The sequence below is a fragment of the Thunnus albacares genome, chromosome 4, assembly GCF_914725855.1.
Source record: "Thunnus albacares chromosome 4, fThuAlb1.1, whole genome shotgun sequence".
Taxonomy (NCBI): domain Eukaryota; kingdom Metazoa; phylum Chordata; class Actinopteri; order Scombriformes; family Scombridae; genus Thunnus; species Thunnus albacares.
Window position 1 is genome coordinate 8163730 of NC_058109.1, and position 27764 is coordinate 8191493.

Genomic DNA, 27764 nt, shown 5'->3' on the forward strand with positions numbered 1-27764 from the left:
TACTCAGATCTTTTACTTACTTTTACTCACTACCTAAGTAAAAGTACCAATACAGTGAAGTCCTGCATGAAAAATCCCACTCAATAAAAGAACATAAGTATTAGCATCAAAATTTAGTTAAAGTATTGCAGTAAAAGTAGTGGTTTGGTCCCTCTGACTGATATATTATTATATATGACATCATTATTATTGATGTGTGTAAGCAGCATATTACTGTTGTAGCTGCTGGAGGTGGAGCTAGTTTCATCTACTTTATATACAGTTAGCTAGTCCAGTGGTTCCCAATCAAGGGGTCGGGCCCCTTCAAAGGGTCATCAGAATAATCTGAGAGGTCGTGAGATCATTAATGGGAGAGGAAACAAGAAAAAACAAAGTTCTGATACAGAAATCTGTTTTCAGTTTTGGGAATTTTTCTCTAATCTTTCTTTCTAATATTTCATCAAATATTGGCTCATTTGAACATTTATTATTTATTAAAATGAAACCATGTGAGAAGTTTAGAGGAGAAAATCACTATTTGGTAAAGCTGTTAACAACTCGTAGACATCGGAAACGTGACCCTGACTACTCACTGCTTTTTGTAAGATGTCAAAAGCCAAAAAGGTTGGAAACCACTGGTTTAATCTTTAACAATGTGTTGTATTTTAAAAGCTTGTTATATTATACATTGTGTCAAATCTTCATTTGAAATGTAACTAAAGCTGTCAAACAAATATAGCGGAGTAGAAAGTACATTTTTGTCTGAAACGTAGTGGAGTGAACGTATAAAGTAGCACTAAATGGAAATACTCAACTGAAGTACAAGTACCTCAAAATTGTACTTAAGTACAATACTTGAGTAAATGTACTTAGTTACTTTCCACCATTGCCAATTAGACCTTGCTATAAAATCTGGGTGAAAATTGTTTGTTTATACTTCTTGTACTGCAGAAAAAACAATCACCAATAATTTTAAAAAGTTAGCTATACACACATATATTAACTACTCTGCGTCCAGATTGGTTGGTTGCTCGCTTATGCTAACAGTTTCAACTACAAATACGAAAATAGACATAAGCCCCGCCCAGCCGGGCCATGACGTCACAAGTCACGCTTGGTGTCATGTTTCTAGGTTTGTAGAGCCGTTGTTTGCTTCACAAGTAATTGTTTTGTTATGAAATACATCATAGATTTCCGAGCTACTGTTGTTTATTGTGGATTTTTTATTTCGGAAATTGTTTTTCTCAATCAAACCAGAGATTATTTTTTCAGTCACTTGTTTCTACTCCCCACCCCCACCGCACGGCGGGGCTAACAGAGCCCGCCCCCTCTCCTCTCTCCCCGGCAGCCTCCGCCTCTCTTCTCTGGGCTGCCATCCACACCGCTGTTGTTGCAGCCATTTTACCGTAGAGCGTCGACACAGCGACAACCGGAGGATGCCGAGACAGCACCGTTAAAAGGTAATCCCGCTTCTTTTTGTTGAGCACTTCAGTTCGCGTCAGTATCCGTCATATTTCCGACTCAGCAGACACGTCGGGTAATGTCCGGCGAGCTGAGGGCCGGGCTGACCGGAGCGGATAAGGGTGCCTAAACAACTGTTAGCTGCCCAGACAGAGGAAAGACTGCTGGGATAGTGTTTGGCGAGCAGAGCTGGTCGCTGGCACTTCACAAGTCTGTGTGAAAAATGGCGTCGTGTTTCGCCAAACCACTGAAAGTTGTAAATGAGCTTCTTCTTGTTGATTACGTGAATGTGTGTTTGGCTGCAGTTTAAAGGAGCTGAATAGCAATGTTCTGGAAATTCAATGGAGTCTTACCGGCGCGTCCGGACAGGGGGCGATAGAGAGCAACAGAGCGACGTAGGTTTGCGCACGTTTTGTAGGTCAACCCTCATAGGCTAGTCAGTTTGTTAGCATTTCTGATATTTTTTTTTTGAAATGTAGCAATCCCATTGTCGGTTTCATTGTTATACCAAGTGAGTAAACATATCAATTGACCTGTTTTGTTAGTTTTGTCTTTATCTGTAATTTCGAAGCACAGCTAAAGGGTGCGTGGGAACAGTTAAATGGTATATTGGTGAATTTAATTCGTAATTTGAATCGCCACGATTATAGAGTTGCGAAGTTGGAGGGACTGCTGGTTCTCGAAGTGTTGTTTTTTGTTTGGTTGTTTGTTTTTAGAACATTTATCACAAATGAAACCGTCAGAGAAGTTTTTAAAGGAAAGATCATTATTTGGTTGACTTGTCAACAACTCATAGACATCTGAAATGAGACCCTGACTACACACTGCTTTTTGTAAAATGCCAAACGCCAAAATGGTTGAAAACCACTGGTTTAATCTTTAGCAATATGTTGTATTTTGAAAGCTTGTTAAATTATCCATTGTGTCATATTTTCATCTGTAAAGTAACTTGTAATTAAAGCTGCAAGCAGTGATGAACGGGCTCTCGCACCTTTCACATGTTGGTGGGAGTGGCAGCCGTGGTATCGCTACTGGAGGTCAGTTGAAATGGCTCTGAATTTTCAGGATTATTGGACACTGTGTGAATGGGTAAAATATTATTTCATGTGTGCAGTACATGGCGCTGGAGATGACATTGGAAATCTTGTATACATTCGGAAATCAATAGCGTTTGGGAGTCTCTGAGCAGCGCTGTTTTGAAATGTGAGACAGCGTCTGACTCGTTGCTGGGGAAACTCCTGGTAGCGTAACTCCTTTAAGGAATAGGGCAGAGTGTAAGCAAGTGAGTGGTGAGACAGCGAGTGTCAGAAAAATGACGTTGAATGCAAGCGGAGCAGAGAAAAAGGTTAGCATTAAGGCCGTATTCAGAGTAAATCAGGCGGTGCAGCGGTCAGCCGTAGGGTCGAGCAGAGGTGTGTGGGGATGTGGGCATGTTTATTTGTCCTCCAGAATGTAACCACTGTGAAACAATCAGAAAATAACGTTTTATTGAACTGACTCACCGGCTTTCTCGCTACTCTCGCTCCCTCTCTTCATTCACTCTCTAGCTCGCTCGACCACTGCTGCTCTCTCTCTCTCTCTCTCTCTCTTGCTGGTGCTCTCTCTCTCTCGTCTTTTTTAAAATGAGCCGGGAAGCAGACATCAAAGCCTATCTTTACTTTTAACGTTAGTTGTCCTTAGTTAGTAAGTTGTTAATCTGACAGTAAATGTACAGTACAGTCTGTCAGTTAATAAATACTGCAGCTTGTCAAGACAAAGAAAAGTCACGTCTGAACGCACACACACACACACACACACACACCCCGCCAGGCCAAACCACTAACCATACGTCATGTTGCTGTATATAATATGTAGACCACATCATGTAAATTTCATGTAAATCAGATGATGTTTGTCTCATAAGGCTGACTTAATGTTGTCAGTAGGTGGCGCTATGACTATGACTCAATATTGACATGTAGATGTGTTCAGGCCTTGACTGAAGTAGGGCTGTAGTCAACCAAGGAAAATCTTGGTCGACTAAAATAATACATAATCTTCAACTAATCGATTAGTCTCGGGGGGGGGGGGGGGGTGTTAACTCGGGAGCCACATATTGCTCTGCTCTGTATTTCTCTGTTTTGTGTCTTCAGGTTAGGCTAACCCATTGTTGCTAACTTTGGAGCTAACCCCCTTTACTTTTCCAGCATTTGGGGAAACAACAGATGTGACTTAAGCATTTATAAACTGACACACTGTAGTCTGTACTGTACATTTACTGCCAGACTGACAACTTACTACTTCTGATGATCGACCAATGACAATTTAGTCGGACGAGAGTATATCGACCAACTAATCAACCGGTCGACCAGCAGACTACAGCCCTAGACTGAAGAAATTTGGGGCAGATTGGACAATGTAAAGTGGTGTTAACCAACTTTCTGTTTCATGTTTTGGGCAAAATTGACCGCCACACCATGCCAAGTAGCGCAAAGGTCTTTAGATGTCACCTACAATATTTGAAGTCGCTCGGATTAATTCTTTAGGAGGAGTTGTTAAAGTACAAACCTGTCAATGGCTTCAATTCACGAAAAAAATTGCACAGTAAATTCAAAATGGCTGACTTTCTGTTGGACTTAGGGTATGGCTCCAAGAGGCTTTTTTTAAAGTCTGGAGATGTTACATGTGCATACTAAATTTTGTACATCTACGTCAAATTTAAAGGTGGAGGGTTTGACTTTTAGGTGCCACGCCCAAGCCCAATTGCAATATCAAATCGAAATATTTACTAGTTCAAACATGGGTGCAAAGCTTCATGAGTTGTTTTTTTTTTTGCATTGTGAAAGCCTCAAACGTGGTCATATAATGAAAATTGACACACAAAATCCAAAATGGAAATCCAAAATGGCTGACTTCCTGATGGGTGAAATTTAAAAAAAAAAGAGAATTATGAGAGCAATTATCCCCCTGAATTTCATGAATTTCAAAGCAACTTTATCCCAGCATGGCCCTGCGTTAAGGAGCGCCATGGAGCCTGCTGGCTATGCTGAGCCCAGTCACTACAAAACTATGCAATTTTCACCAGTTCCAACATGTGTGCCAATATTCATGAGTTTTCAAGCATCTCAAACCACTTTTAGTGCCAGGGACTATTGGGCCACCAATAATTAACTGTGCTATATTTTGAGCTTTACCAGATATGTTTACAAGGTTACAGTTAACATGATAAACAACAGGGCTACAGCTATGTACTAACACTCCCCTAGAGACACACACACAGAGACACACACATCGGTGAGCCTTGTAGTAGAGCTGCTTGCTCAGCTACAACAACAGTTAACACACAGAAACTTTTACAAAGGGCTATGAATGTGCTTCTAGTGACAAAGCTCCAGCAGACTCTCTGTGTTTCCAGCACGGACACGGTGAGTCTGATAACAGCTACTCATGGCTGGTGATTTTGCTTGCATTTCTTCTTAGTTGTCACCTGCAATTGCTGTTCATCTGACCTTCAACAGTCTGTTCAGCGCCTCCATAAGGAGGCGGAGGGTAGTGGTAAGTCAAAGTAGCTGAATCAATTCTGAGCGGTCTCGATACTTGGCGCCAGTGTATCTTTAACGTATCACAAGTGGAAATATCGCGATATGTTGCAATTTTGTTTTTGGTCCCACCCTTAGTGCTGTTTACCAGTAACGTTTGCAAATTGTCTTGACAGTGTTGACCTTTGAAGAAATGGAGAGTGAGAAAGTCTAAAACTGAGGGTTAGGGTTAGCAAGCTAGCTAGCTTGGTGAGCATGTTTTTTTCTTCTGGCCTCCTCTGTCGCTGCCTGGGGTCGTTGGTTCTTCGGCCACTCATACCAGCCACTGCCCGGGCATCCGGAGTGACTGACAGGCTTCACCACCTCTGAGCTGATAGCATGTTCAGTGTCACCTGGAAGTTTCGGTAAATGCAATAAGACAGTCCTTTTTAAATTTTAGCTCATCTGATACCTCTGAGCACAGTAGCACAAAACATTTAACCTACATTGACTAATGTTTTGTTGTCCTGTGAAACAAGCAGAAACAATTAACACAATACAATGTCAGAAAATGGTTAGTTAAAATTAATGTGATGTCTTCAAATGTCACATTTTGTCCAAATCCAAATATATTCAGTTTACTATCATGACACAAAAAAGCTTAAAATCATCCTTTGAGAAGCTGCAACCAGCAAATTTTGTAGTTTTTCCTTAACAAAAAGACTTCTCAAAATAGTTACTGATTAATTTTCTCTCAGTCAACTAATTGATTAGTCCTTGAGCACTAATATTTTGTCCATGTTTTCAGCAGAAACAAGTAGTGAACAGAACACAATGTCAATGTCAATTATAACTAATGTCAAATAGTTATAATCGTGTAATATTTGTCGTGTCATCACCATACATATCTTACAGCCAATGTGATTATGATTAAATTGTTTACTGTAGCACAAAGTTCTTCATAGACCAAGCCTCTTAATTTTTTGCCCTTAAAGTGCACCAGATTGATGCATTTATCTTTTAAAATGTACAAAATTTTCTTCTGGGCTGCATGCCCCCGGACCTCCCAAGAGGGTCAAAGATCCATCCATCAAAGTCTCCTTTGGGAAACGCTGATGGTGGGCAGAACATCAAATCTGCATAGTCTTGAAATGTCTTTGAAGTTTGTGGTGACAGATTGTTGACCAATGCTGAAACATCAATTATGATGGAGTCAGACTCTGGTTCCATATCTGGGATCTTAACAAGGGTCTCAAGAATAGCACAAGCTGAGATTTCTGATAGGTATGGAGCTTTCCACCATCGCTCACGGCAGCAGGCTTCTCATAGCAAAAAGTTCATTGAGATCACATTCTCTGTTCTGACATGAGATGTACAGCTTAGAGATGAGTTGCAGTCTGTCGTCATGACTTTCTCTTTAGAAGAGTCAGCAGAGAGTCGTTCCTGGCAGAGAAAAGTCAATTTGTTTTTTCTTGATCAGCTCGTAAAAGGCGGGATATGTCTTCACCTTCCATTCCCTTCAAGAACCTCTTGAAATCTGGTTCTACCTTTCTCATAATGTGTCAGTTTGACTGGGCTGGTGTGAATAATGGGTCAAGAAAAATTGGAAGTTCATTGAGAGGAACATTGGTGGCAATCATGGTATAGCCGTTATATTTACTTGGATAATGTATTGGTGGTGATTTGCTTCCTTTGTCTCCTTTTGATGGAGGCAACATTTCCTCCAGTCATTATGCCATGTAGCTGGCACTGGAACTGCATTGGCCATCTTGTTGAACAGTGCGCTATAGCAGACAATTAGAATATGTTATAGGTATATAAATCTTCTGCAGATGGATTGCAATGCAGCCCTAAAGCTTCTATCACCTACACCTTGCATCTTAGCAGCCCAGAGCTCGGTAAGCAGATTATTTTTTTCAATGGCTGCAATATGGTAGAAGGAAGCTTCTTAGCCTCTCTGTGGTCAAAAAGGTATGGTTTGATAGCAAGGTCATTCATATTGGAAAATTCTACACGAAGTTGCCCTCAAAATAGTGTTTCTGGGCTGGAAACGGTGGCTATCTTGGAAGATTGGCAGCCATCTTGATTTTTGCATGGTTAATGGGCTTTATCAACAGGACAGTCCCCAAGGAGAATTTGTGCCAATTTTCGTGCCTCTTTCCACTTTTTTCTGCAAAAAAGATTTTCCTGCAAAAATGCAATTAGCTGCTACACTATGTGAACGAGCTGCAACAAAAGTTAGTACGCCCTTCACTAGTGAGACTCCAATGTTTTATTTTTCAATATTTGGTATTTTTGATGACAGATTCGATCCTCTTGGACAGGGATGATACCAGTCTTTCACAGATCTATGGAGAGATGTTCTGCTGTTCTTCATAGATGATTCTTTTCAGCTGCTCTTTGCTGGAGGGGTTTTGTTGCTCTACTTTCCACTTTAAAATACTCTAAAGGTGTTCTATTGGATTCAGGACAGGGGACATACTTGGCCAGGTTATAGTTTTCACTTTTGTCTTTTTTAAAAACTTTTGTGTGATTTTTTTTTTTTTTTTTTTGCAGTGTGTTTGGGATCATTGTCATGTTGGAAAGTTCCTGTCCTGCCAAATTCCTTGAGACTGAGAGTGAACTTGCATTCATAGTGCCAGGTCATCAGTGTCCTGGCCAGGTCCATGCCAGACATGCTGTAGCCCATCAGATCCAAACAAATTTATTTTGGATTCATCTGACCAAAGAATGTGCCGCCAATATTCATCAGGCTTCTTCTCATGTTCTCTGACAAAGATCAGTTTTGCAGTTTTTGTGAGCAGTGGTTTTCTTCTTGGACGTCACCTGTAGAGGTTGACTTCATGCGATGTTCTCCACAGATAATCCTTGTGCCAAGTCAGAAGCACTTGCCCGTCTGTTTTTTCAATGCAAGGCTGCGTAAGTAGCGAATTGTGCGTACTGTCATTTTTCGAGATGGCCAGTGTGGCTTCTGTTATTGGTGGTATGGTTCTTCCTGTAACTCTCATAACTTTCCAGAGTTGTGAAATGCAGTCTGTTAATATTACAAACCTCTGTGCAGTATTTTTCTGATAAACTTTAAACGCAATAATCTTTTGCTCCAATCAAACTCGCTGGATTGTATCTCACTGTTACTCCGGTACTTTAAACAACACACTCACACATTAATCAATAAAACGAGGCAGAGGAATAGCTGAATATAAGACACACCAAGCAAGAGAGAGCAGGAGAGTGAGAGAGAGAAGCCATCACTGGCTGCTAAGCTTACGTAACTAGCAGATCTGAATAGCATGTAAACAACTGTGGGATTAGCGAGAAAGTCGCTAAAAGAAGGAGAGAGTAATGAGTGCTTGAGCAGAACAAGTGTTTGTTAAAATGTTCAGTGGATAATTAGCTGCAGTAATGAAGAACATAGCAAAATTAACAGGGTTGAGAGCAGAGAAATGCTACCGGTAACACAGAAACGCTGGCAACTGGAAATGAGATAATACACTTACCGTAGCACGTCAGGTCACAACGTCATTTGGGTAGAGGTGATTTCTGTAGGCTGTGTATTGTGGTTGTTTTCATTTGTATTATTTAGTTGGAATTTAAATGCTTGCGTTATTGTGTTTAACTGGACTCGTGTGTTTCCCGTGTAGTAGTACAGGCCTGCCGGGGCACCAGGCCAAAAATGAATAAATTTTAATGCCAAAAATAACATTCATTTGGAAATCAATAGCGTTTGGTAGCCTCTGTGCAGTGCTGTTCCAAAATGTGAGTTAACCTCTTTGTCGTGGCCCGGGAAACTCTTGGTAGCGTAGCTCCTTTTAAGGAAAAGGGCAGTGTGTGAATGTGGCATAGCGGGTGAGTGAGCGGTTGAGTTAGAGAGCGAGCGGCAGAAAAGTGACGGTGAATGTAAGCGAATCAGAGGAAAAGGTTAGCAGGAAGTTGTCAATCTGGCAGCAAATATGCAGTACAGACTACAGTGTGTCAGTTAATAAATGCTGCAGCTTCTTTTCTCAAGACCAAGAAAAGTCTCGTCTGTTGTTTCCCCAACGGCTGGAAAAGTGAAGGGGGTTAGCACCAAAGTTAGCAACAATGGATTAGCCTAACCTGAAGACGCTAAACAGAGAAAGAGAGAACGCAGAACTGTGCGGCTGCTTAGTTCACTCTGTCTTGTAACATCCAACAATTTTTTGTACACTAATTTTACACTAATAAATAGTCTTAACAGTCTTAGTACTAAATAAAAAAGTCCCATTGGAATACTGGTTGTTGATTGAGAATTGGGCAGAAATGCCCAAAACATAATTGTTGGAGATGGAATAATGGAGAAAAGAAAGTATGCATGCAATAATTAAAAAAAAATTCTCACAGATATATAGTTTTATTTTTAAAAAGATTTGTTAATGTACAGATTATGGTTGTAATGGTTGGGGCTCATCACCCTAATCCATCCCAAAGCTCATTTTTCTTGTTTTACACAATTCCAGCCAGGGTCCGAAATTAACACCCATACAAGCGCCAAATGTGGGTAGATTTTCTGTTCGGGGAGTAAATCTCGGAAGGCTATTCGACACACCGGCGGGTAACTGTTTGTACCAAAATAGTCATGTAATGAAATATCTGGCATGATTGCTGGGAGGAAATTACTCATGTTTGTCCCTGTACAGTGTAGATGCACACCATGTGTTTTTTCACACATGTCTAAACATGAAATCGTAGGAGCACTTGAGACAGTTTGAGGCGAATTAATTAAGTAATTCTACTTTGAGCACGTTTACTCTTGTGGGAAATTTTTACCTGTTCAGACATTATCGGTATAGCACCTTATCAAGTTGTATAATCATTTTATCACAAATCATTTTTTTCTGGATGAAATGGAGAAGTACAGAGTGTGGGAATGGAATAAGGGAAAGCACGATGGTGGTGTGGGCCTGGGCAGGTTAGGCTTGTGGATGCGTGGTTGCTAACTTTGTGGCTAACCCCCTTCGATAGACAAGTGTTTTCTTGGTCTTGAGGAGCTGCAGCATTTATTAACCGACACACTGTAGCCTGTACTGTACATTTACTGCCACATTGACAACTTGCTGCTAACCATTTCCTCTGCTCTGCTCGCATTCACCGTCATTTGCTCAACTACACACGCTCATTTACACTTTCACTCACCCTGTTCCCTTAACGGAGCTGCGCCACTCTTGTAATTTTCACGTAGATGTCCTTTGAAGAATGAAGAGAAGTAGGATGACTCAAAACAATTTCACGATAACGCAGGGTGTTATTGTGCTCGCACAGCTTGCAAGTGAAAGTCATTAGTAGCCCATTGATACAAATATATGTGATATGACTGAAAATAGGGGAAATACTGATATGTGACACTAAATGGCAATTTATAATTTTGGCCAATAAAAAAAATGCTTCGCTGGTGGATTTTCCCATCTACCAGTCATCTTAGCAGGTGAGTCAAAAAGTTAATTTCGGAGACTGATTGCAGCCCTTTGACATTAACATTACTGTTTTTCAGCCCTAAATATCTTGTTAAGCCCTGAATACAGTACAGTCCCTGGACCCATGTGTTGTCTTTACTGCCAAACACATCATCTTTCATATGAAATGGCGTCTCTCTGCAGGCACTTCTGAAGGCTTGCTAATGTCACCAGCAGCTATATATGAGAGGCAGAAACTGGGGCCATGATTAGCAACTGTTTTGCTTTTTATACTTGGAGTGGCTACTGCTACCACAGCTGGGAGGGAATGAAAAAGTATGAAATATACCTCAGAGTCTTGGATATTATGTCACAATTAGGAAGGGGCCACAAAATTCAGCTCAACCAGACTTTCAAAGTCCAAGCAGTTCAAGCAGATACATACAAGCCAGTTTTAAGCAGAAAAAGGTTTTGGTCTTGCAGTAGAAAAGGACTGACTGACTATTTGTGCATAGATGTACGTGCACATAGATATTAGGCTATATACACACAAATGTATAGAACATAGGGCTGCATGATTACTTGTTCAATATTATCAATTTTGATTTCCAAAGACTGTATTTGGCTGGTAACGTGTCATGCCTTTGTGTCTTAAGTGCCTGCTCTGGCGCATCAAATCAAGCGCTCCCTATTCACTAGTCAAGCAACCAATCACAAGTGTTTGTGCCGGCTTGCTCTGAAACTGCTCTGTAACCACACAGCCGCAGCTGTTGCCCTGCAGCTGCATTTTCACTATGATGGCAACCTGATAGAGAAACGAAACTGCCTTTATTGAGAAGGGAGAATTGCTGTTGATTTGGTTTCATTCTGTGGTCTAGTTATGGTAATATTTTACTCTATAAACAGATACATAGATAAGTGTTAAGATTGTGTTGTTTTTGTGTGTTTTCTTGTAATAATATTTTGGCAATGCAGTACGGCACAGTTGTCGCTCTTTTTTTTTTCCCCCCAGAGGTGGTGATATGAAGTACGTTCTCTTTTGGAGTTTGGTGATTGATTTTATGATGTATTCAGGATGGAAATTCTGTCACTGGTTTAAATTTCTTATATTTATAAAATGTTGTGTTTAAACATACCAAATGTTGCTTTTGATCTCAACAATCTGTAAATAATCTGTTGTTCTTCTGGTCAATTAAAACTGTAACAAAAAATATAGAAAATAACAGCAGCAAGCTAACATGCTCACAATAACAATGCTAACGTGTTGAATGTTTCACAGGTGAGCATGCTAACATTTGCTAATTAGCACTAAACACAGTCTGAAGCAGTGTCATTAGTTTTGCAGGTATTTGGTCATAATCCAAAGAATTAGAGAAATTTTGACCCTTTGACCTGACGATGGTACTAGATGAAAAGTTAGGGGATCACCGGATTTATTACAATTCATCCTGAGGGGGACAAGAATGTGTGTGCCAACTATTATGGCAATCCATTAATTGTTGCTGTTTCCCTAAAAAAAAACAAGACTGTGAACCTATAGTGGTGCTAAATGAAACGTCAGGGGATAACCAAAGTAATTGTCTTTGCCAAAATTCATGGCAATCTGTTGTTGAGATGTTTCTGTCTGGATCAAAGTGGTGGACTAACAGACCTAAACTGCTGGCATCCCTAGAAAAACCATCTTAACTGCGTTCTGCTGTCATTTATAGTCACCGACTCGCTGTCTCTCTCCTCTTCTCTGCTCTTTCTCAGCGCGGGCGGGGCTGAGCCCTCCGTGTGTATGCAGCGCAGCAGAGGAGAGACAGACAGCGATGGACAGTTGACGACAACTAAACACGTTATGTTACTGTAAGTGCAATAAAAGCTTTGCCAGTAACAAGCCAAGAAGAGTAATTTATTAATGTAATCCACACAAAAGACTCCAAATGATAAAATATTGCTGTGAAGAGAGCGATTTGTGTCACAACAAAACAAACGATAGAGCATAATATGAAACATTTGAACAATTGAAAACACTTTGAGGTGAAGAAGGACGCGCTAAAAGTCAAGCTAGCTCTGACCACTGACTGCTGGACAGCTCTCACAAATGAAAACAACATTACAACTTTTATTAACAATTAACCGGTTAGTTACCAGTTAATTGTTGTCATTCTGTTGAAAGTAAAATTAACCAATACTGACATCCGTAGCTTCTATACAGCTAACACAGATGACCGTGTATCTACTTGCGCTTTACTCTACTCAACCCAAAGCGTATTTTTACGTTTTAAGTCTGTTTTCTTCCGTTTCACGCATGTAACTACAGTGACAATGTGGTTGGACTCACATGAGTGTTGCCAAAACGCGGGTGACCGACACTTAACACTGTGCCAGCACGCATACCGTGTAGATACAGACGGACGACTGAAGCTGCTGCTCTCTTAACACGCTGCTTTCGCTACACAACATGTGTAGATACTGTGTCTGGTTGACACGTAAAGTGTTCAGCACCAATAATGATCTCCACAGCCACGGAAATGAATCCAGGCAGACTGTCATGGAGCTGTCCATCAAGAACCCCCCGACACCCCCACCAGCCTTCACCCTGCACCCATCCCCCTTCTGTTCATCCCTCTATCGCTCTCTTCCAAGTGAGGAAACTGCTAATGTAGAGACTCCCTGTGAGCAGCGTACAGTCATGGTGAATCATGGGAAGTCGACTTGTGTGCAGTCACACTGTGGATCTCTGTCTGGATTTTGCAACAACAAATACCTTCTCCGTCTCCCTCTATCCTTCTTTTTCTGTCCTCCATTCTCTGGCTTTTTCATCTCTTCTTCTTCCTCTCTTTCTCATGTTTTTTCTGGACTTTTATCTTCTTTTTCACTTTGACTAGCAATAGAAAATGTATCTTAAACCTTTTAAATAATTCTATTAATTCATATTTACACCTATTTTGCAGATGAGGATCAAGTTCTAGGTATGCAAGAAATTTGAGGAAAGTTATTCATAAATTTTAGGAGAAAATGATAAGATCAGATTTCTCAGAATTGAGAGTTTTTTTCCAATTCTGACTTAACTGATTCAAAATAGACAACGTGATGTTGCCTGGCAGCAGCTGTGACTGAAACCACTCGCTGTCTGAAAGCACCTTAAAAGGTCACCTGACTCTGCCTCTTCCTGCTATCTCAAATTGCCTGTCAAAAACCAAGCCTCTGTCTGAAATCTCTCCTTCATCCACTCATACACTGCTCCTATATAACAGACACTCAATAGATGACCTAATGATGAGCTTTATGTTGAGAGTTTGGACCATAGACTGTATTTAAAGATTGATAACAGGAAAGCTCCCCAAAAGTGAAGCCAGAATATCTCGATCGCCCCCTGGTGGCTGGTTGCAGTATAGGTCATAAGTCCCGCCCCCTTCATGTTAGCGGATGGGACATGGGCCAGACTAAAAAATTAAAGTGCACGTCAAATTTTTTCCAAAGATTTTTTTCTATCTTTCTACATAGTTCTTGCCACGCTGATAAGTTTGTTCTTAACCCTTTGAACCCATCCTCACTGAAGGAGACCAGATCAGAAGAAAGCGCCTCTTCTGTTTGGTCACCACCCGCGAACAAAACCCCCAAAGCCTTCTTTTCTTCGTCATCACGACAAAAAAAAAAAGACACGTATATGCTCCAAAAATACACTTACTCTCTCAATATCTGAATCTGAATCTCTCAACTTTCTCCAAATCTCTCTGACTTCGACCTGCTTCTCTGCTCTGCCCCACTCCGCTCCAACATGCCACCCCGTGTCGTCATTACATTTTACCCGGTTTTATTACCCGCATGTAACGTGATATAATGGCGTCATCATCTTCCGACACAAGCGTACAACGTGATTGCGTAAAAGATGAGAGCCTTCGCTTTCAGCTGAAAAAGAATGAAAGTTCTAGCTGTTATGGTTTTGATTTTAGATCTATTTGAATTTTCAAAGAGTTAATTAGTTATTTTAGGATATAAAAAGGGGGTGTGGTGTCATGATTGACAGCCGCCCTCAAACATCAGTCAAATACAGCAGAGTGAACGCAGCAGTTTCTTTTGGATGATGCAAATTTATGTTTTCATTTGTGATACACTACCAGTTGTAGCTAGCTAGTTACCAACTAGTTCTGGCTGGTTTACCTTTACCTACATTGCTTCACTTTTACATAGTGGTAGGAAGTGGAGACGTGTCGTCCATCTTAATATAGTGTATGGTTTGGACGCTTACTAATCATTACAATTTTGCGTCATCATTAGTAGGGGTGTAACAGTACATGTATCCATCATGAGCCATTACGGTACGGATGTGACGTTTCAGTGCATGTGGTAGTACGAAGAGTATTCGTGACCCAAACAATTGCTTGTCAAATCAGTTTAAAAATTCACTTACTCCAACATGCGGAACAATAATGCTAGAGCGTGAGTTTCATCTGGAACTTTTGGCTACGCACCACTTAGCTGTGGTAAAGATCCTCATGGATGTATGCTAGCTGGCTTAGCCAAGGTAGCCTGGTTACCCTGGTTAAACTGGCGTCAGAATGACAAACGAGCGACCAATAACACTGACCGAGTTCAACACTATTACTAAAATATGCTCCGTTATCGCCGTAGTGAAACAGTACGGCGTTCCTCTCTCTGTGACGGTCGGCTTTGAGTGAAGCTGATCAGAACAACAAACACAGTTGATTTCTGTCATTGGCAGATAGCATGTTGTAAGAACCAGTTCTGAGAGAGAAAAATGTAGCTAAAAAGTATTGCAGTAAAAGTAGTGGTTTGGTCCCTGTGACTGATATATTACTATATATGACATCATTAGATTATTAATACTGCATCAGTGTGTAAGCAGCATGTTACTGTTGTAGCTCATGGAGGTGGAGCTAGTTTGAACTACTTTATGTACAGATAGACCATAAATCAGCATAAAACAGCTGTCAGCAGGTGCAAGAAACAGAGAGGTTGTTTTCCTTTTCCACTGTAGCACTCAACTGTGTCAGTAATAGTTTACACTGCAGCAACTCAACTGTTTCAGTAGTTTACACTGCAGCAACTCAACTGTGTCAGTAATAGTTTCCACTGCAGCAACTCAACTGTTTCAGTAGTTTACACTGCAGCAACTCAACTGTGTCAGTAATAGTTTCCACTGCAGCAACTCAACTGTTTCAGTAATAGTTTTGGCCAATGAGCCATTGTAGGATGTTTACATTTTTCAAGAAAAAGGACCAAAATATTATTACCTACCTTTCTTTTTTTCCTGCTGTACCAAAATCGTACCGAACCGTGACCCCAAAACCGGGGTTTTGTATCAGTACATACTGAACCGTGAATTTTGTGTACCGTTACAGCCCTAATCATTAGGGATGTCAATGATTAATCCATTAGTCATTAATTGCCATTAATAATTCAATCGGTTAAAAATGTATTAACCGACAATGCAGAAGACGAGAGACGTGCAGTGTAACGTCAGTAAATGTACTGTAGATTTGCTGTAGTACAGGGTTGTGCCACTAGGTGGTGTCTCTTACTGTTTGAGATTGAGTTACAACTGACCGCCTGTAAGAGCCGCACAAATTGTCAAATGAATGCACCTCCCTGTTGTCCAAGTCGCGGTATGCCTCGCTCTGCTCACTGTGTCAGTCGCGTTGATGAACACTGACTGCAGCATAAAGTTGCGTTGTTTTCTGGCGGCTGTCTGGTGTAGCTAGCTATCTGGGGCCAATACTAGAGACTTGAACAGAGGCAGTGAGCAGCTGCTCGGCTAATGTAGGGTGAGAGCAGAGAGCAGCGCTGTAGCTACCAAGCTAATGTTCAGGACAAGCAGGAATCTTAATTATACATTTTAAAGAAAATCTACGCAAAGGTGATGCGCTGTATAAGTGACACTCCTCTGAGTATTTGAGTATAATGCATTTTAATTGTGGCAGTTGATAAATTTGGTGCAACAGTATTTGCGTCTCTGTGACATCTGCTCCATCCGAGCAGCTGTTTCCAGCAGCTGGAGTAACGTTAGCCAGTCAACAACACACATCACCCCCATCATGTAGATCAGGTATGCATATTATATGAAACCAGTAAGACTAAAGTCTGTTGTGGATAGATTGGGGTAAGCTGTTTTGTTTATTCATGTTTATTTAAATGTTTATCTACTCTTGAAGGCTACAGCACAATTGTTAAATATGTCCAACACGTTCAGTCTGATCTAATTTGTGTCCTCTGCTGAAGCTGGTGAAGTGGTGCAGCTGTTTGCTGTGTTGGGTTTTGTTGGGCCAGTCGTTGAATAATGACAGATGGGAGTTGGAGCTCTGCAAATTTGAATTCAAGGCATTATTTTGTGTTGTTTAATTTATAATTCAAATAACTTGGTGTTTACTGAATCTGTCGTTTAAATCCTAAATTTACCAGATTTTGCAGTGAATATAAGCTACGTCAGTGGATAAATGGTTTTATTATGGAAAAGTGTCCACTGTGTTTCATAAATTCTTAATGATTAACAGGCTATTGATTGTTAATGTAGCCGACTATCAATTAAGGAAATTGCTCAAAATTTTCATCCCTAGTCATCGTTTACAGCTGCAGAGGCACACAACAGTGCTTTTCATGTTTATAAAATGTGGTGCATTGCATTGTGGGACTGTTAGCAGAAAGGAGTATACATGCCATAGGACACTTTCTTTGTTCCACTGTCAACTTTTTGAGGGTGCTGCTATTGAGATGCTCATATTTGAGTGATTTTTGTTAGTTCTAGCCTTTAAAAACTAGGAGATTTTAATGTCATTGGTGCATTTTTAATGTTTGTCTTCTAAGCATGCTGAGACTACAGCTGTTGCCATCTTTGGTGTTAACAGTTACCATGGTTACATGGTCTATCGTAGCGTTGGTGGAAAAGGCGCCGTTTACCTGTACCAGACTGTAATGGCTCTCACATACAGAGCGCTCATGTCAATCTGCTGTCTGAACAGAGCCGCTCCCTCTCTGGCCTTCTTACTCACTCACTTGGCATTAACTCAGCTACCACCTGTGTTCATTCAGAAGCTGGATTCACTAACTTGTTCACTGAAATACTGATCTGTCTGTCTGGTTTAGCTTGAAAAGAGCTGCAAAAACGATAACATCAACACAGCAATTTTTTAGCTAACATTTGGAGGAAGCTTGAGATGGTTGACTGCACTCATTCCTATTGATGGCACCACAAAAGACAGCTGACTGAAAATAACAAAGGTTACATTCACAGTCTTTGACAATATTACTTTTATCTTTTTAGAAATGCCCGTCTTGTCCCAGCTGTTTTGTTGTTGCTTCTTGTTTAATTTTCAGTGGGATTGCAGATAAGTTTAGTCCATAAATCGTTACTTTCTCCCTTCCATATGAAAATTCACGTATCCATTCACCCATTCCTTCACGTTATTGTTTAGTTTTTATTTAATTGATGAAAAAGGTAATACATTGTCATATTTTTTTGTTTTTATTTAGTGTTTGTCTGGTTTCCATTGTAGAAAAGAGGTCAACTAATATTTTTTTGTCACTGTTTTTTGTTAATGACATTATCACTGCTGACAAGTCCACCAGCCCGGCCTACCCGATTTGCATTTTGAGATCCGATCACTATGTGGGCAGAACGGCGATAACGAGAACACTTATTAATATCAGATGTAAATGCAAAGACTCGTGATCAGACGCCATTATCCGGATACAGATCACATGTATAAACCAGGTGCAGACAGGATCTGAATGAGAGAACTCTGCAGTTTTCAGATGAACTGATGCGAACCTGCTGTCTGTCTGGCAGCAGTTAACTCTCAGTGTTGCTGCTTCTGATCAACGGGCCTGATAGTGTGCATGTTCAGCTGCAGAGTAGCCACAGATCTCCTTGCACTGCTTTGTGTTCTGCACCATTTTAGACTGTAAAATGAATAAATGATGAATTACTCATATTTTGTTGGGGGGGGGGTTAAACAGAGCAGTTTGTTACCTGATAGAGAAACCGTCTCATTCCTTGTCTGCAGTTTTGATGAAAAGTAAACAGAACATGGCTTGTAATATTATATCACATCTGGGGTGGAAAATTACCAACAGCCACCAGACTGATGCTGCCATCATGAAGGTGAGGACTTTTGCTTTTCTAGCAGGCAGCTAATTAGCATCTCCAGGTTTGCTGGTATTCTAATGGGACATTTCACCCAGATTGTAGGTTTCCCTCATTTTCCTGCTTCACAAGGCTGTTGATGTCTTTCCAGTTTTATGAGTGATTAGTTTCCTTGAACTCTGTTAATCCTTTGGCGTAAATATCTGAAAACAAATATGTCTTAATGTAACAAGTTCTGCCAATCAACCAAACAATTGATAATTTTATCGATTTAATTGTTTGGTCCATGAAATGTTTAAAAAAAATAGTGAAAAAATGCCATTCTCAATTTATTAGAGATCATGGTGATGTCTTCAATTTGCCTGTTTTGTTAGATAAACAGTCCAGAACCTTAAGATATCCAACTGACTGTTAGAAATGTTGAGTAAAAACAGAAATTACTTGCATTTAAGAAACTGAAAACAGTGATTTTCTTGGCATCTTAGCTTGAAAAATGAAACGACTATCAAAAAGTCTGCAATTCATTTTCTGACTATTGACTGATTAGTTGGCAATTAATTGACTAATCGTTGGGGCTCTTGTCAAATCTAGCCTCATTTTTTCGTTCACTTGTTCAGCGTCTCAGATTGGGCTGCTGTTATGCTTATTGACGGATGTTTCCCTGGTTGGAGAAACAGTCATCCAATCAGAGCTTTGTTGGCAGGATTAGCCACCTAGCTACAGCCATGAAAAATAGCTTGGTGCATGTGGGACTGAGTCAAAATAAACTACAGTGTTTGTGTGTGTGTGTGTGTGTGTGTGTGTGTGTGTGTGTGTGTGTTCATGGTAATGAAGGAACATGTCACCCGGTACACTGTGTGACTCATTGATGTGTGTTGCAGAGGGGAACTGAATCAACCAATCAACTTGATTGATGCACAGGCTCACACGACATGTTGTTGACATGAAGGTGTGCGAGTCGGTGCCTCTGCGACCTTCAGTCGCCCATAATACAGCCTTCTTGACGTAGGTTCCCAGACGTTTGTGTATCTCCTGAGAAGCATAATTCCCCGCAATTATTTTATTTTTCAAACCAGGATGCCAAAGATTCTCTGGTTCCAGCTTCTCAAATGTGAGGATTTGCTGTATTTCTTTGTCTTATTGGATAGTCAGTGGAATTTTGAATGTTCTTCGGGTTTTGGACTGTACGGACAAAACAAGGATTTTGAAGGCGTCCCCTTAGACTTAAGAAAATCTTGATGGGAAGTTTTCATATTTTAAAGGAAGAATGATTTGACAGTTTGCTGGAATTATCTTCTCCCAGTGTTAAATAAATTCAGACTTGGCTATGACTGTCTTGGCTGGAATAGAGCCATATACAGAACCCCAAAAGCTGCAGTCATAACTAATGATTCAGCATCAGACTTTTTCTCTCTCTTTAGAGGAACAAGACAGGCTGTCCTCTCTCTCCACTGCTGACTACATTAGCAATAGAAGCTTTGGATTCTTATATTAGAAATGATACATACATTTAGGGCTGGGTACCGAACTTCAATACTTTTATGGCATCAACCGAATTGCTTAGATACTATCAAGTACCAAAACAATTCATGTCATTTGGTACCAAATGGAGGCAGCAGCAGCATCTACAGCGATTTCATCATTAACAGGAGCTTGGACCAAAATACATAACCTGCAGGTAAGACAAGACAAAGTTGTATTAAAATATTGAAGATGATGATATTGTCTGTCGTTTGACATCGAAATAGTGGAAGTTCGGCAGCCGGCAAACAGCTGACAACAGTGTCTTGTGAGGCTTGGCTGATGTTAGCTAACGTTAGCTGTGGACTCCTGTGTTGTTATGGTCACACAGAGACTGCTTCGCTACGTTAGTGGCCATTGGCCAGTCACCGAACCACCATTTCTTGATGTCAAACGATAGGCAGTATCATTATCTTTGATTTTAATAAAGCTTTGTCTTCTCTTACCCACAGTTTACATTTTTTGGTCCAACCTTCTGTTACTGATGAAGCCTCTGTAGACGCTGTTGCTGCCTCCACTTGCTATGTTTTGAGCTGCCGACTAGCAAAAGAAAATGTACTACACAAAACAAGTGTCATAAAGCAAAGTGATAAAACCATTTATGCTAATGTTAACTAGCTGTACAGAGACACTCAACACACTTTCTCTTTAAAACTAACCAACGTTAAAACTAGCAACTGTTTGATGAGTTTGAATGTCATTACAGTCACATGTTTGCTGGGTGCTGCATCCAGCCTCTATTAGCCGACATCATGGGTTGAACTGTTTGTCGTGCTAACATTAGCTTGATGGCGTGAACAGTATGAAAGGGATTGTAGTAAATGGGTTTTTTATGTTATGAAACTGCTTTGAGTGTGTAAAAATGCCAATGAGCTGAAAAATTGATGAATAAATAAATGAAAATTTGTACTGTAATAATTTTCTTTTGTGAAAATGGATTTTTATAAAACTGGTATTAAAAAGTATCATCAACAAAACAATTTGTAAGATATTCCAGATATAAAATAAATAGAATAGAATATATCTTTATTGTCCACCAGGGTGAAAAATTGTCTCTGGCTCACCAAAACATGAAGCCTTTATAAATCCAATGCTTGTTTGTTAAATATGCAACAGTCCAAACAGTTGAAGTCAAACTGTCCTTTCAGTAGGACCGCAGAGGAATTGGATAATGAAAACAGTGTTGTTGTCTGAGAAGTCAGACATACACTCACCGAGCACTTTACTAGGAACACCTGTGCAATCTAATCTAGTACAACAGCTCTGTCATAAATTCTACTTTTATGAAGCTTATACATTTTCAGTTTATGTTGACATTGTCAGAAAGGTGATAATTCTACTTTATGTTTATTATTGAGGTCGTAGAGGGTGGTGTTGGTGCACTGGAGCGTTTTATATTGAAACATGTTCCTCTTATTTTATCCATCCATTTAATATGCATGACTGGGACAACATATTAGGAGCACTTAAATGGTAAAAGTGAGACGAAAACTAGATTAAAACGTTATTTGGAGGAGAACTATGGATCATCTAAAAATCAATTTAATCTTTTAAAATATTTCCTTTCATGTTCGTTCTGATAAATTGTTACGTATATTTGTTTTTGGTGCTGTGGATAAAAATGATAAAGTTCTCCTCCTTTATTTTCTTTTTTTTAATATGGATGGGGATCCCAGGGCGTAGTCTGTCCTGTCCCACCGGTCCTGGTTGCCATGGCAGCTAACAAGGCTCATTTTAGATGAATTGTATGAAGGTGTGGAGCCCGTGCTGAACTGAGAGAAGGTCACGTTGGCTTCTGCTCGTCAGCTCAGCATAACGAGCCAGCTGGGGTCATTCTCAGCAGATGTGGAGCCTTACTGCCTCTTTATATTTGCTGTGGTACTGGCTGAGGTGTCTGGTTACACTGCTTCTGACAGTAAACCAGTTTCTCCCCTGAGCATTGATCTACCTATTAAAAATCTCCAGCCTGTGCGTTTACAGCCGCAGCAGTACACGTTAACATTTTACAATTAGGCGTCTGACTCTTGATCAATAACATCATCTCGCAGTGAACGGCAGATCATGCTTCAGTTTCTGGATCGTTGATACATTTAACAAGTAGTTAAGGAGGTCAGGGGTCAGAAGGTCACAGCACCCAGAATCAACCGAAATGATCATAAAAATGATCATTAAACAAAACCTTTGAAGATGTCACCATGGGCTCTTAAGAATGAAATAACAGGGATTTTTCACTATTTTCTGAGACTTTATAGACAAAATTATGAATCTATTAACCGAGAAAATAATCCAAAGATTAATTGATAATAGCAATAACTGTTAGTTGCAGCCCTCCGTCGTGGAAAAAATCCTTCAGATGGGCCAATGAGTCTTCAGATCCTCCACAACATATTATTTCTGAAAAACAGTTAAAATACCCAAAAAATCAGAAAATTAACTCAAACAGCCAAGAAATACACAGAAATAGGCAGAGTTCAATATAATAATAGATTTACTGCACATTTAGTAAGATACAGCAAATAAAATCTGAAAGCTCCGTGTTATATACCCTGTCGAACTCCTTTTGTGGAGCCTATTTTATCTATTTTCTAGGGTTCCTCTGTGGTTTAATTTTAAAGACTTGTGATGTGCTGAAGGAAACAAAATGCAATGTAAAATGATGATTATTAATATGATAAGCTTTAAGCATAAGTGTGTTGAATTATTATTATGAAGCATTACACCAGTCATATTATAACACCTCACAAAATCTTGTGATTAATGTAAGGGCACGTAGATAATCACACTCAGTGCACTTGATGAAATTCTAAGTGTGTTTGTCACTATTTTTTAAAAATAACGTCAAGAGAGAATTAAGAAATAGGGGTGAAAAAAGGCAAGAATAACTTTAAATAAATAAACTTTAAATAAATTAAAGCCAAAAGGAAGGATATGGAAATAATAGTGTAAAATAAACCTAAACAGCCTTTAAAAAATAAAAGGAGACGTATCTGGACATGTTTGGATAAACAAACATGCCCAGACATGTCCAGGCCTACCTAAAAACCTATTTTGGGATTTCAGGCCTTCAACAGCTGATTTAAAGAATTTTCTAATTGTGTAATCGGCCAGTACGGAGGGGTCGGACAAGAGGCACCTATGCAAGCCAAACTGGCCCTTACGACTCAGAGTGTTTTTGGTGAACCTTGTGTGCACTTCAAACTGTTCTCCTTTATCGCCGGCATTAAAGAACATTTTGCTGCTCTGAGCTTTGACTCTTGATGATTTTTTGAACACTAAAGAAGTTTGTCTTGAGCTGATTTGGGACATATGCAGAAACTTCTTCAAACTGAGGTCCAGAGATTTATTACGACACCTCCTCATTTTAAAAATTTTTTAATTAACCTTTAGTTACAGTTTTTCCCTAAATTTGGCAATCTGCCACTAATGACCTCATAGGCGAAGATTGCTGGCAATAATTCAACATGATTCTTTTTAGATATCATTATTTCTGGATCAGCTTTGCTGCTTAGTCGTAAGATAAATTAAGCTTTTACTTTTAATTTTAAATAAGCTGCTAATTGTGTGTTTATTGAATTTAATTTAAGAATGTAGGTACAACAGTTAGTATCTTTTTTTTTTGGAGATACTAATGTTCTTGTTGTCTGATTCTCAGGAAAATACACCACAGTGAGATCCGACTTGCAAATACTACCATCAATACTCTCATCTTACCACACTTTGTCACAGAATGACTATAAAAAAAGCAAACGGGGACTAAAAATAGTTGTTGTAACAATGTAAGGTTGCAAATTTTGATGTAAAAGGATTTAAAACAGTGTATTTATGAGGCAGTAATGATCCCTCTTTTATTGGTATTAGTTCTTTCTGTGATTCTGTTTAACCAAAACCTTTCTTTTTTTCCCGGCAGGACTAGAAACATGGCTGACACGGTGCGAGGTCCCATGGTCGGCCGGCCATTGGTATTTGCCAATGAGGAGCAGAGGGCGGTTCACTCTTGGTCGAGGATCTCCTCAGCGGGGCACAACGTCCTCCTGGATGCTGTGAAGATCCTCAGCCCAATGTCCCGCGACCTGTCGAGCACTGAGGAGCTGGTCACCTTCCTGCAGGAGCTGAGTGAGGAGGGCCACCAGCCCACCGTGCTACGCAGCAAGGACGTGTACCGCTACCGCTCCTCCACAAACCAACCCCTGACTGAGGACATGCTGAAGCCACCCAGCAGGAACATCAGACCCACCGCCAAGAGGAGGGGAAGGAGGCCCGTGCCCAAGAAGAGAGAAGTTCACCCGTCCTGGAACACCTCTGAAAGGAGCAACCCCAGGATTCAAGGCGTTCGCCCTCCAGAGCTGCTGGTGGACCATCACGCAATCGTCTGCAGCAGGACACCCAGCAGGAATGTAGAGATGCCGCAAGAGCTGCAGGTGCAGCCGTGCCTCAGACTGACCAATATCGAAGGCCTGTCTGGCTGCCACACGGCAAGACTCCAGATACACACTACCTGGGACTTGTCTTGTGAGGCGCCCTCTGCTGTCTTTTCACAGAAACAGCACCCTCCAACACTTTCAGGAATACCTTTGCAGCCTTCCCAGAATGGTGGCGGGGCGCCCACCAAAGCTGTGGCCTTGTTCAGCCAGAAGAGCCTGTCATGCCCCGTCCGATTGGACGGCGCCCTCATCGGAGATTCTGCACCGGTTTTCTACGCTAATGGCCGGGCGTTCCCTCAGACTCACACAGAGCTGACCAGCAACGGCTGGAGGAGCAACGGCCTCCATCGGGATGGTCCGAGCCCCAAGGAACTGAACAATCCAACCTGGCAGAGAAACGGCTGGAAGGACAAGAACAGTTTTAGATGGAAAGTGGTAAAGGTGGATGACTCTCGCTCAGTGGATGAGGCCTGCAGGAAAGCGCAGAAGATCCTACAGGTCAACCTGTCCCCAGTGATCCAGATCCAACCTCTCAATCACGTGCTGAGAGACTTCAGATACCAGAATAAGTGACAGTTCTCCCACAACACAGACACATCCTTTCCTTGAGCAGATGTTAGTGTTTTACTCTACCTGGCTACCAGTGTTCATAGAAGACTTTTTACATGGGTTTTTGTGTTCCCTGCTGGTTGTTGGGGGTAGAGCAGGTAGTCGGCCCGTGAAAGTTCTGGTTCCTGACGGGGGCCACTCTGAATTGAAAGGCATTTGAAGTTAGGTGATGCTTTTCCTAGCAGGCTGGGAAATGACCGTCAGCCTGTCAGCATTAGTTTACACCACAAAACACGTCAACCAACCATCATTCTGCTTTGAGTTGACTGGCTGCTAGCTGGTGTTGCTGATGAATTTTGGAGCAAAGTTTCCACTGTTAAAGTTAAATTTTCTGCCCCTCAACAACAGTGTCAAAGTTCCACCATATTGTAGCAAGCAGCTCTACTCTGCTGTCTTTGGGAGGTGCTGGGAAGAGAAACTCATTCAAACTCAGTCAAAACTCATTTGAAGTGTAGCGCCATCTTGTTAAAAATTTTAAGTATTTTTTACTTGAAGCGCTTAAAATCAGCACTGTTACCTCCGAGGCCCACTGGAAAGAAAAAGAAAATGAAGTTAGCGGTGGGACAACATGATCTCATTGGATGCCCAGATGAACTGGCGAATGAGCAGTGTGGGTTTTCAAAGTCTTCAGAAGAGCAGAAATGGTGGTTGGTTGTTTCCAGCAAAACAAATAAACTAAACAAACTGAGGAAAAATAGAAAAAAAAAAGTTTAGTTTGTCTTCCTTTTTTGTATTTTTGTTGTTTCCACTGGAAATCAGCAAGGCTCTGGGAGCGAGTACAGCAGGGAAATCGAACCCGCGGCCCACACACACACACACACACACACAGATTGATACCTGGCTGATGATGTTTGAACTACAGTCCTTCACAAAGTGTTCCTTTGGTTTAGTTTATCCACACATGGAGACAACAGACTGATCATAAGAGTATTTTTGACTGTTGGAAATATTTGATGTCTTACATTGAGTGAACCAGAAAACAGCTAATACAGAAGACAAATCTGGCCTTGTTTAAACAGGTTTGACCTCTGAGATTAATATTTAAATTTTAATTATGGGAAACATTGAGAACTCTGAGATCAATCTCGAAGGTTTTCTTAAACTATCTCAGTTCTGTTTTTACAAATTTCTTACTGTTATTTTTGAGTTTATTCTCTTTTACAAAATATTCTTCCATTCTGTGATGTGGCCCTCGTCCACCTCCATAAGTTGGAAATGTTTTTTTTTTTTTTTTTTTTTTTTTTTTTTTTACCAGATATGAAACACCAGATGTGCACTCCAGGTGTGAAATGACCACCAGCTGCTGGAGTCCTGATGTAAGACATTTGTTTGGCTTATTTAAAAATGTTTGTGGTGACATGTGTTAACTTGAGCTGCAAGCTTTTCTGTATCCTGCCGCGTTACATTTGAAAACAGTGGCATCAGAAAAAGTTTTGTGTGGCATCAGAACTCATTTGTGGTCTGCTCTGTTGATTTGATGGTGAGAGTCGCCCAAAAAAAATCTACTTAATAGTTTCTTGAATTCTTCAGCTGTGATCAAACTTGTGGCTCAGCTTAAAACTAAAACAAAATGCACTTTGAGGGTGTGACAGTGCTTCGTTGCTGACTGTTCCTGAACATGAAAGTCATTAATATTATTTCTTGTAGAACATATTTTAAATAATCTCTAAAATTTGGTTTGAATCTCTTTGAACCCACACTGGTTTTTGCTACAGGTGCTAACTTTGCAATGTTGGTGCTGAATTAAACGACTGGCACAAGAATGTGGTCACGTTTTTTCTTCTATTTCAGATTGGATATTTTGAGTATTTAAGAGCAGTGACTTCCTGTGAGTTATTCTTAGGGACTGAAAGTGCTGCTGCCCCTGCAGGTTGGGTTGAGCATGCCAAACCGCCTCGTGTGCTTTCCAAAGGTTAATACTGTGGTGGAGGAACCACCTGAATCCATTTTCATGTTTTCATCTGTGAGACACTCCTTTGTACCCCACCCAATAAAAAAAAAAAATGGTTGAGACATTTGGACAAAAGCACATTCCATGAGATAACTACATTGTTATTGAGCAAGAAAGTTTATTCTTGAACTCCAAAACAGTTCTTTGACAAAAGAATCTTAACTCATAGGCTACTTACTAGCTTTTTCCAGAGCTTTTACAGCATCAAGAAACAATGAAAGCTCTGGAAAAAGCCAGTGAGCAGATCTTAATTTAAGGAAACATAATTTCTACTCTTTTTTTATAGAGTCCCCGTCTCCCAAAATAACCCAAATATCAGAACCACTGACTTACAAACTGCCAGATCTTAAGATGCAGGTATAACAGAGCTAAAACATCACCAGGTCAGAAAACGAGGATGATCTTTTGTTTCTGAATGAAGTATCAAAAACCATAATTAAAACAAAAGAAATAAAACGAGATTTCTAAACATCCATTTCATGTTTAAATGCTGTGGAGTCTGTCACTGTCGATTTTGAAATCCATGCACTATTTTCAAATGAGTCATGTGTTTTCCTGTTCAAACGGAGACCACATCAGTGTTTAGTGGTCAGATCTACAGATTTCCACGTCTGTTGTAGTGAATTTTACATTCAGGAAGAGTCTCTCAGTTTCCTTGCACCCTTTTCCTATTTGTCCGTACGCAGTCATGTTCATGCCCACCGACAATTCCCTTTTCTAGATCTTCTGTTAGTCTTGTTTGTGCAACACTTGTATAATAATATTGTATTTCCTACATGAAAACTTTGAAAACTTTTTTTTGTTCAATAAAACTGATCTGAAAATTAA

At 40.4% G+C, this 27764-nt stretch overlaps 1 protein-coding gene across 4 annotated transcripts; it reads left to right on the top strand.

The window, feature by feature from the left end:
* Positions 1-1120: 1120 nt before the first annotated feature.
* ccdc71 (coiled-coil domain containing 71) lies at positions 1121-27764 on the top strand. 4 transcript variants are annotated; one of them, XM_044348502.1, is made up of 3 exons: positions 1121-1439; positions 12098-12193; positions 23863-27764. In XM_044348502.1, exons 2-3 carry the CDS (start codon positions 12126-12128, stop codon positions 24947-24949), a joined length of 1155 nt encoding a protein of 384 aa, XP_044204437.1. In that variant the 5' UTR covers positions 1121-1439; positions 12098-12125; the 3' UTR covers positions 24950-27764. The 4 variants fall into 4 exon arrangements, with proteins under 4 accessions (XP_044204437.1, XP_044204438.1, XP_044204440.1 ...); XM_044348503.1 differs by lacking the exon at positions 12098-12193 and having other exon boundaries at positions 1124-1439; XM_044348505.1 differs by lacking the exons at positions 1121-1439; positions 12098-12193 and adding an exon at positions 13475-13481.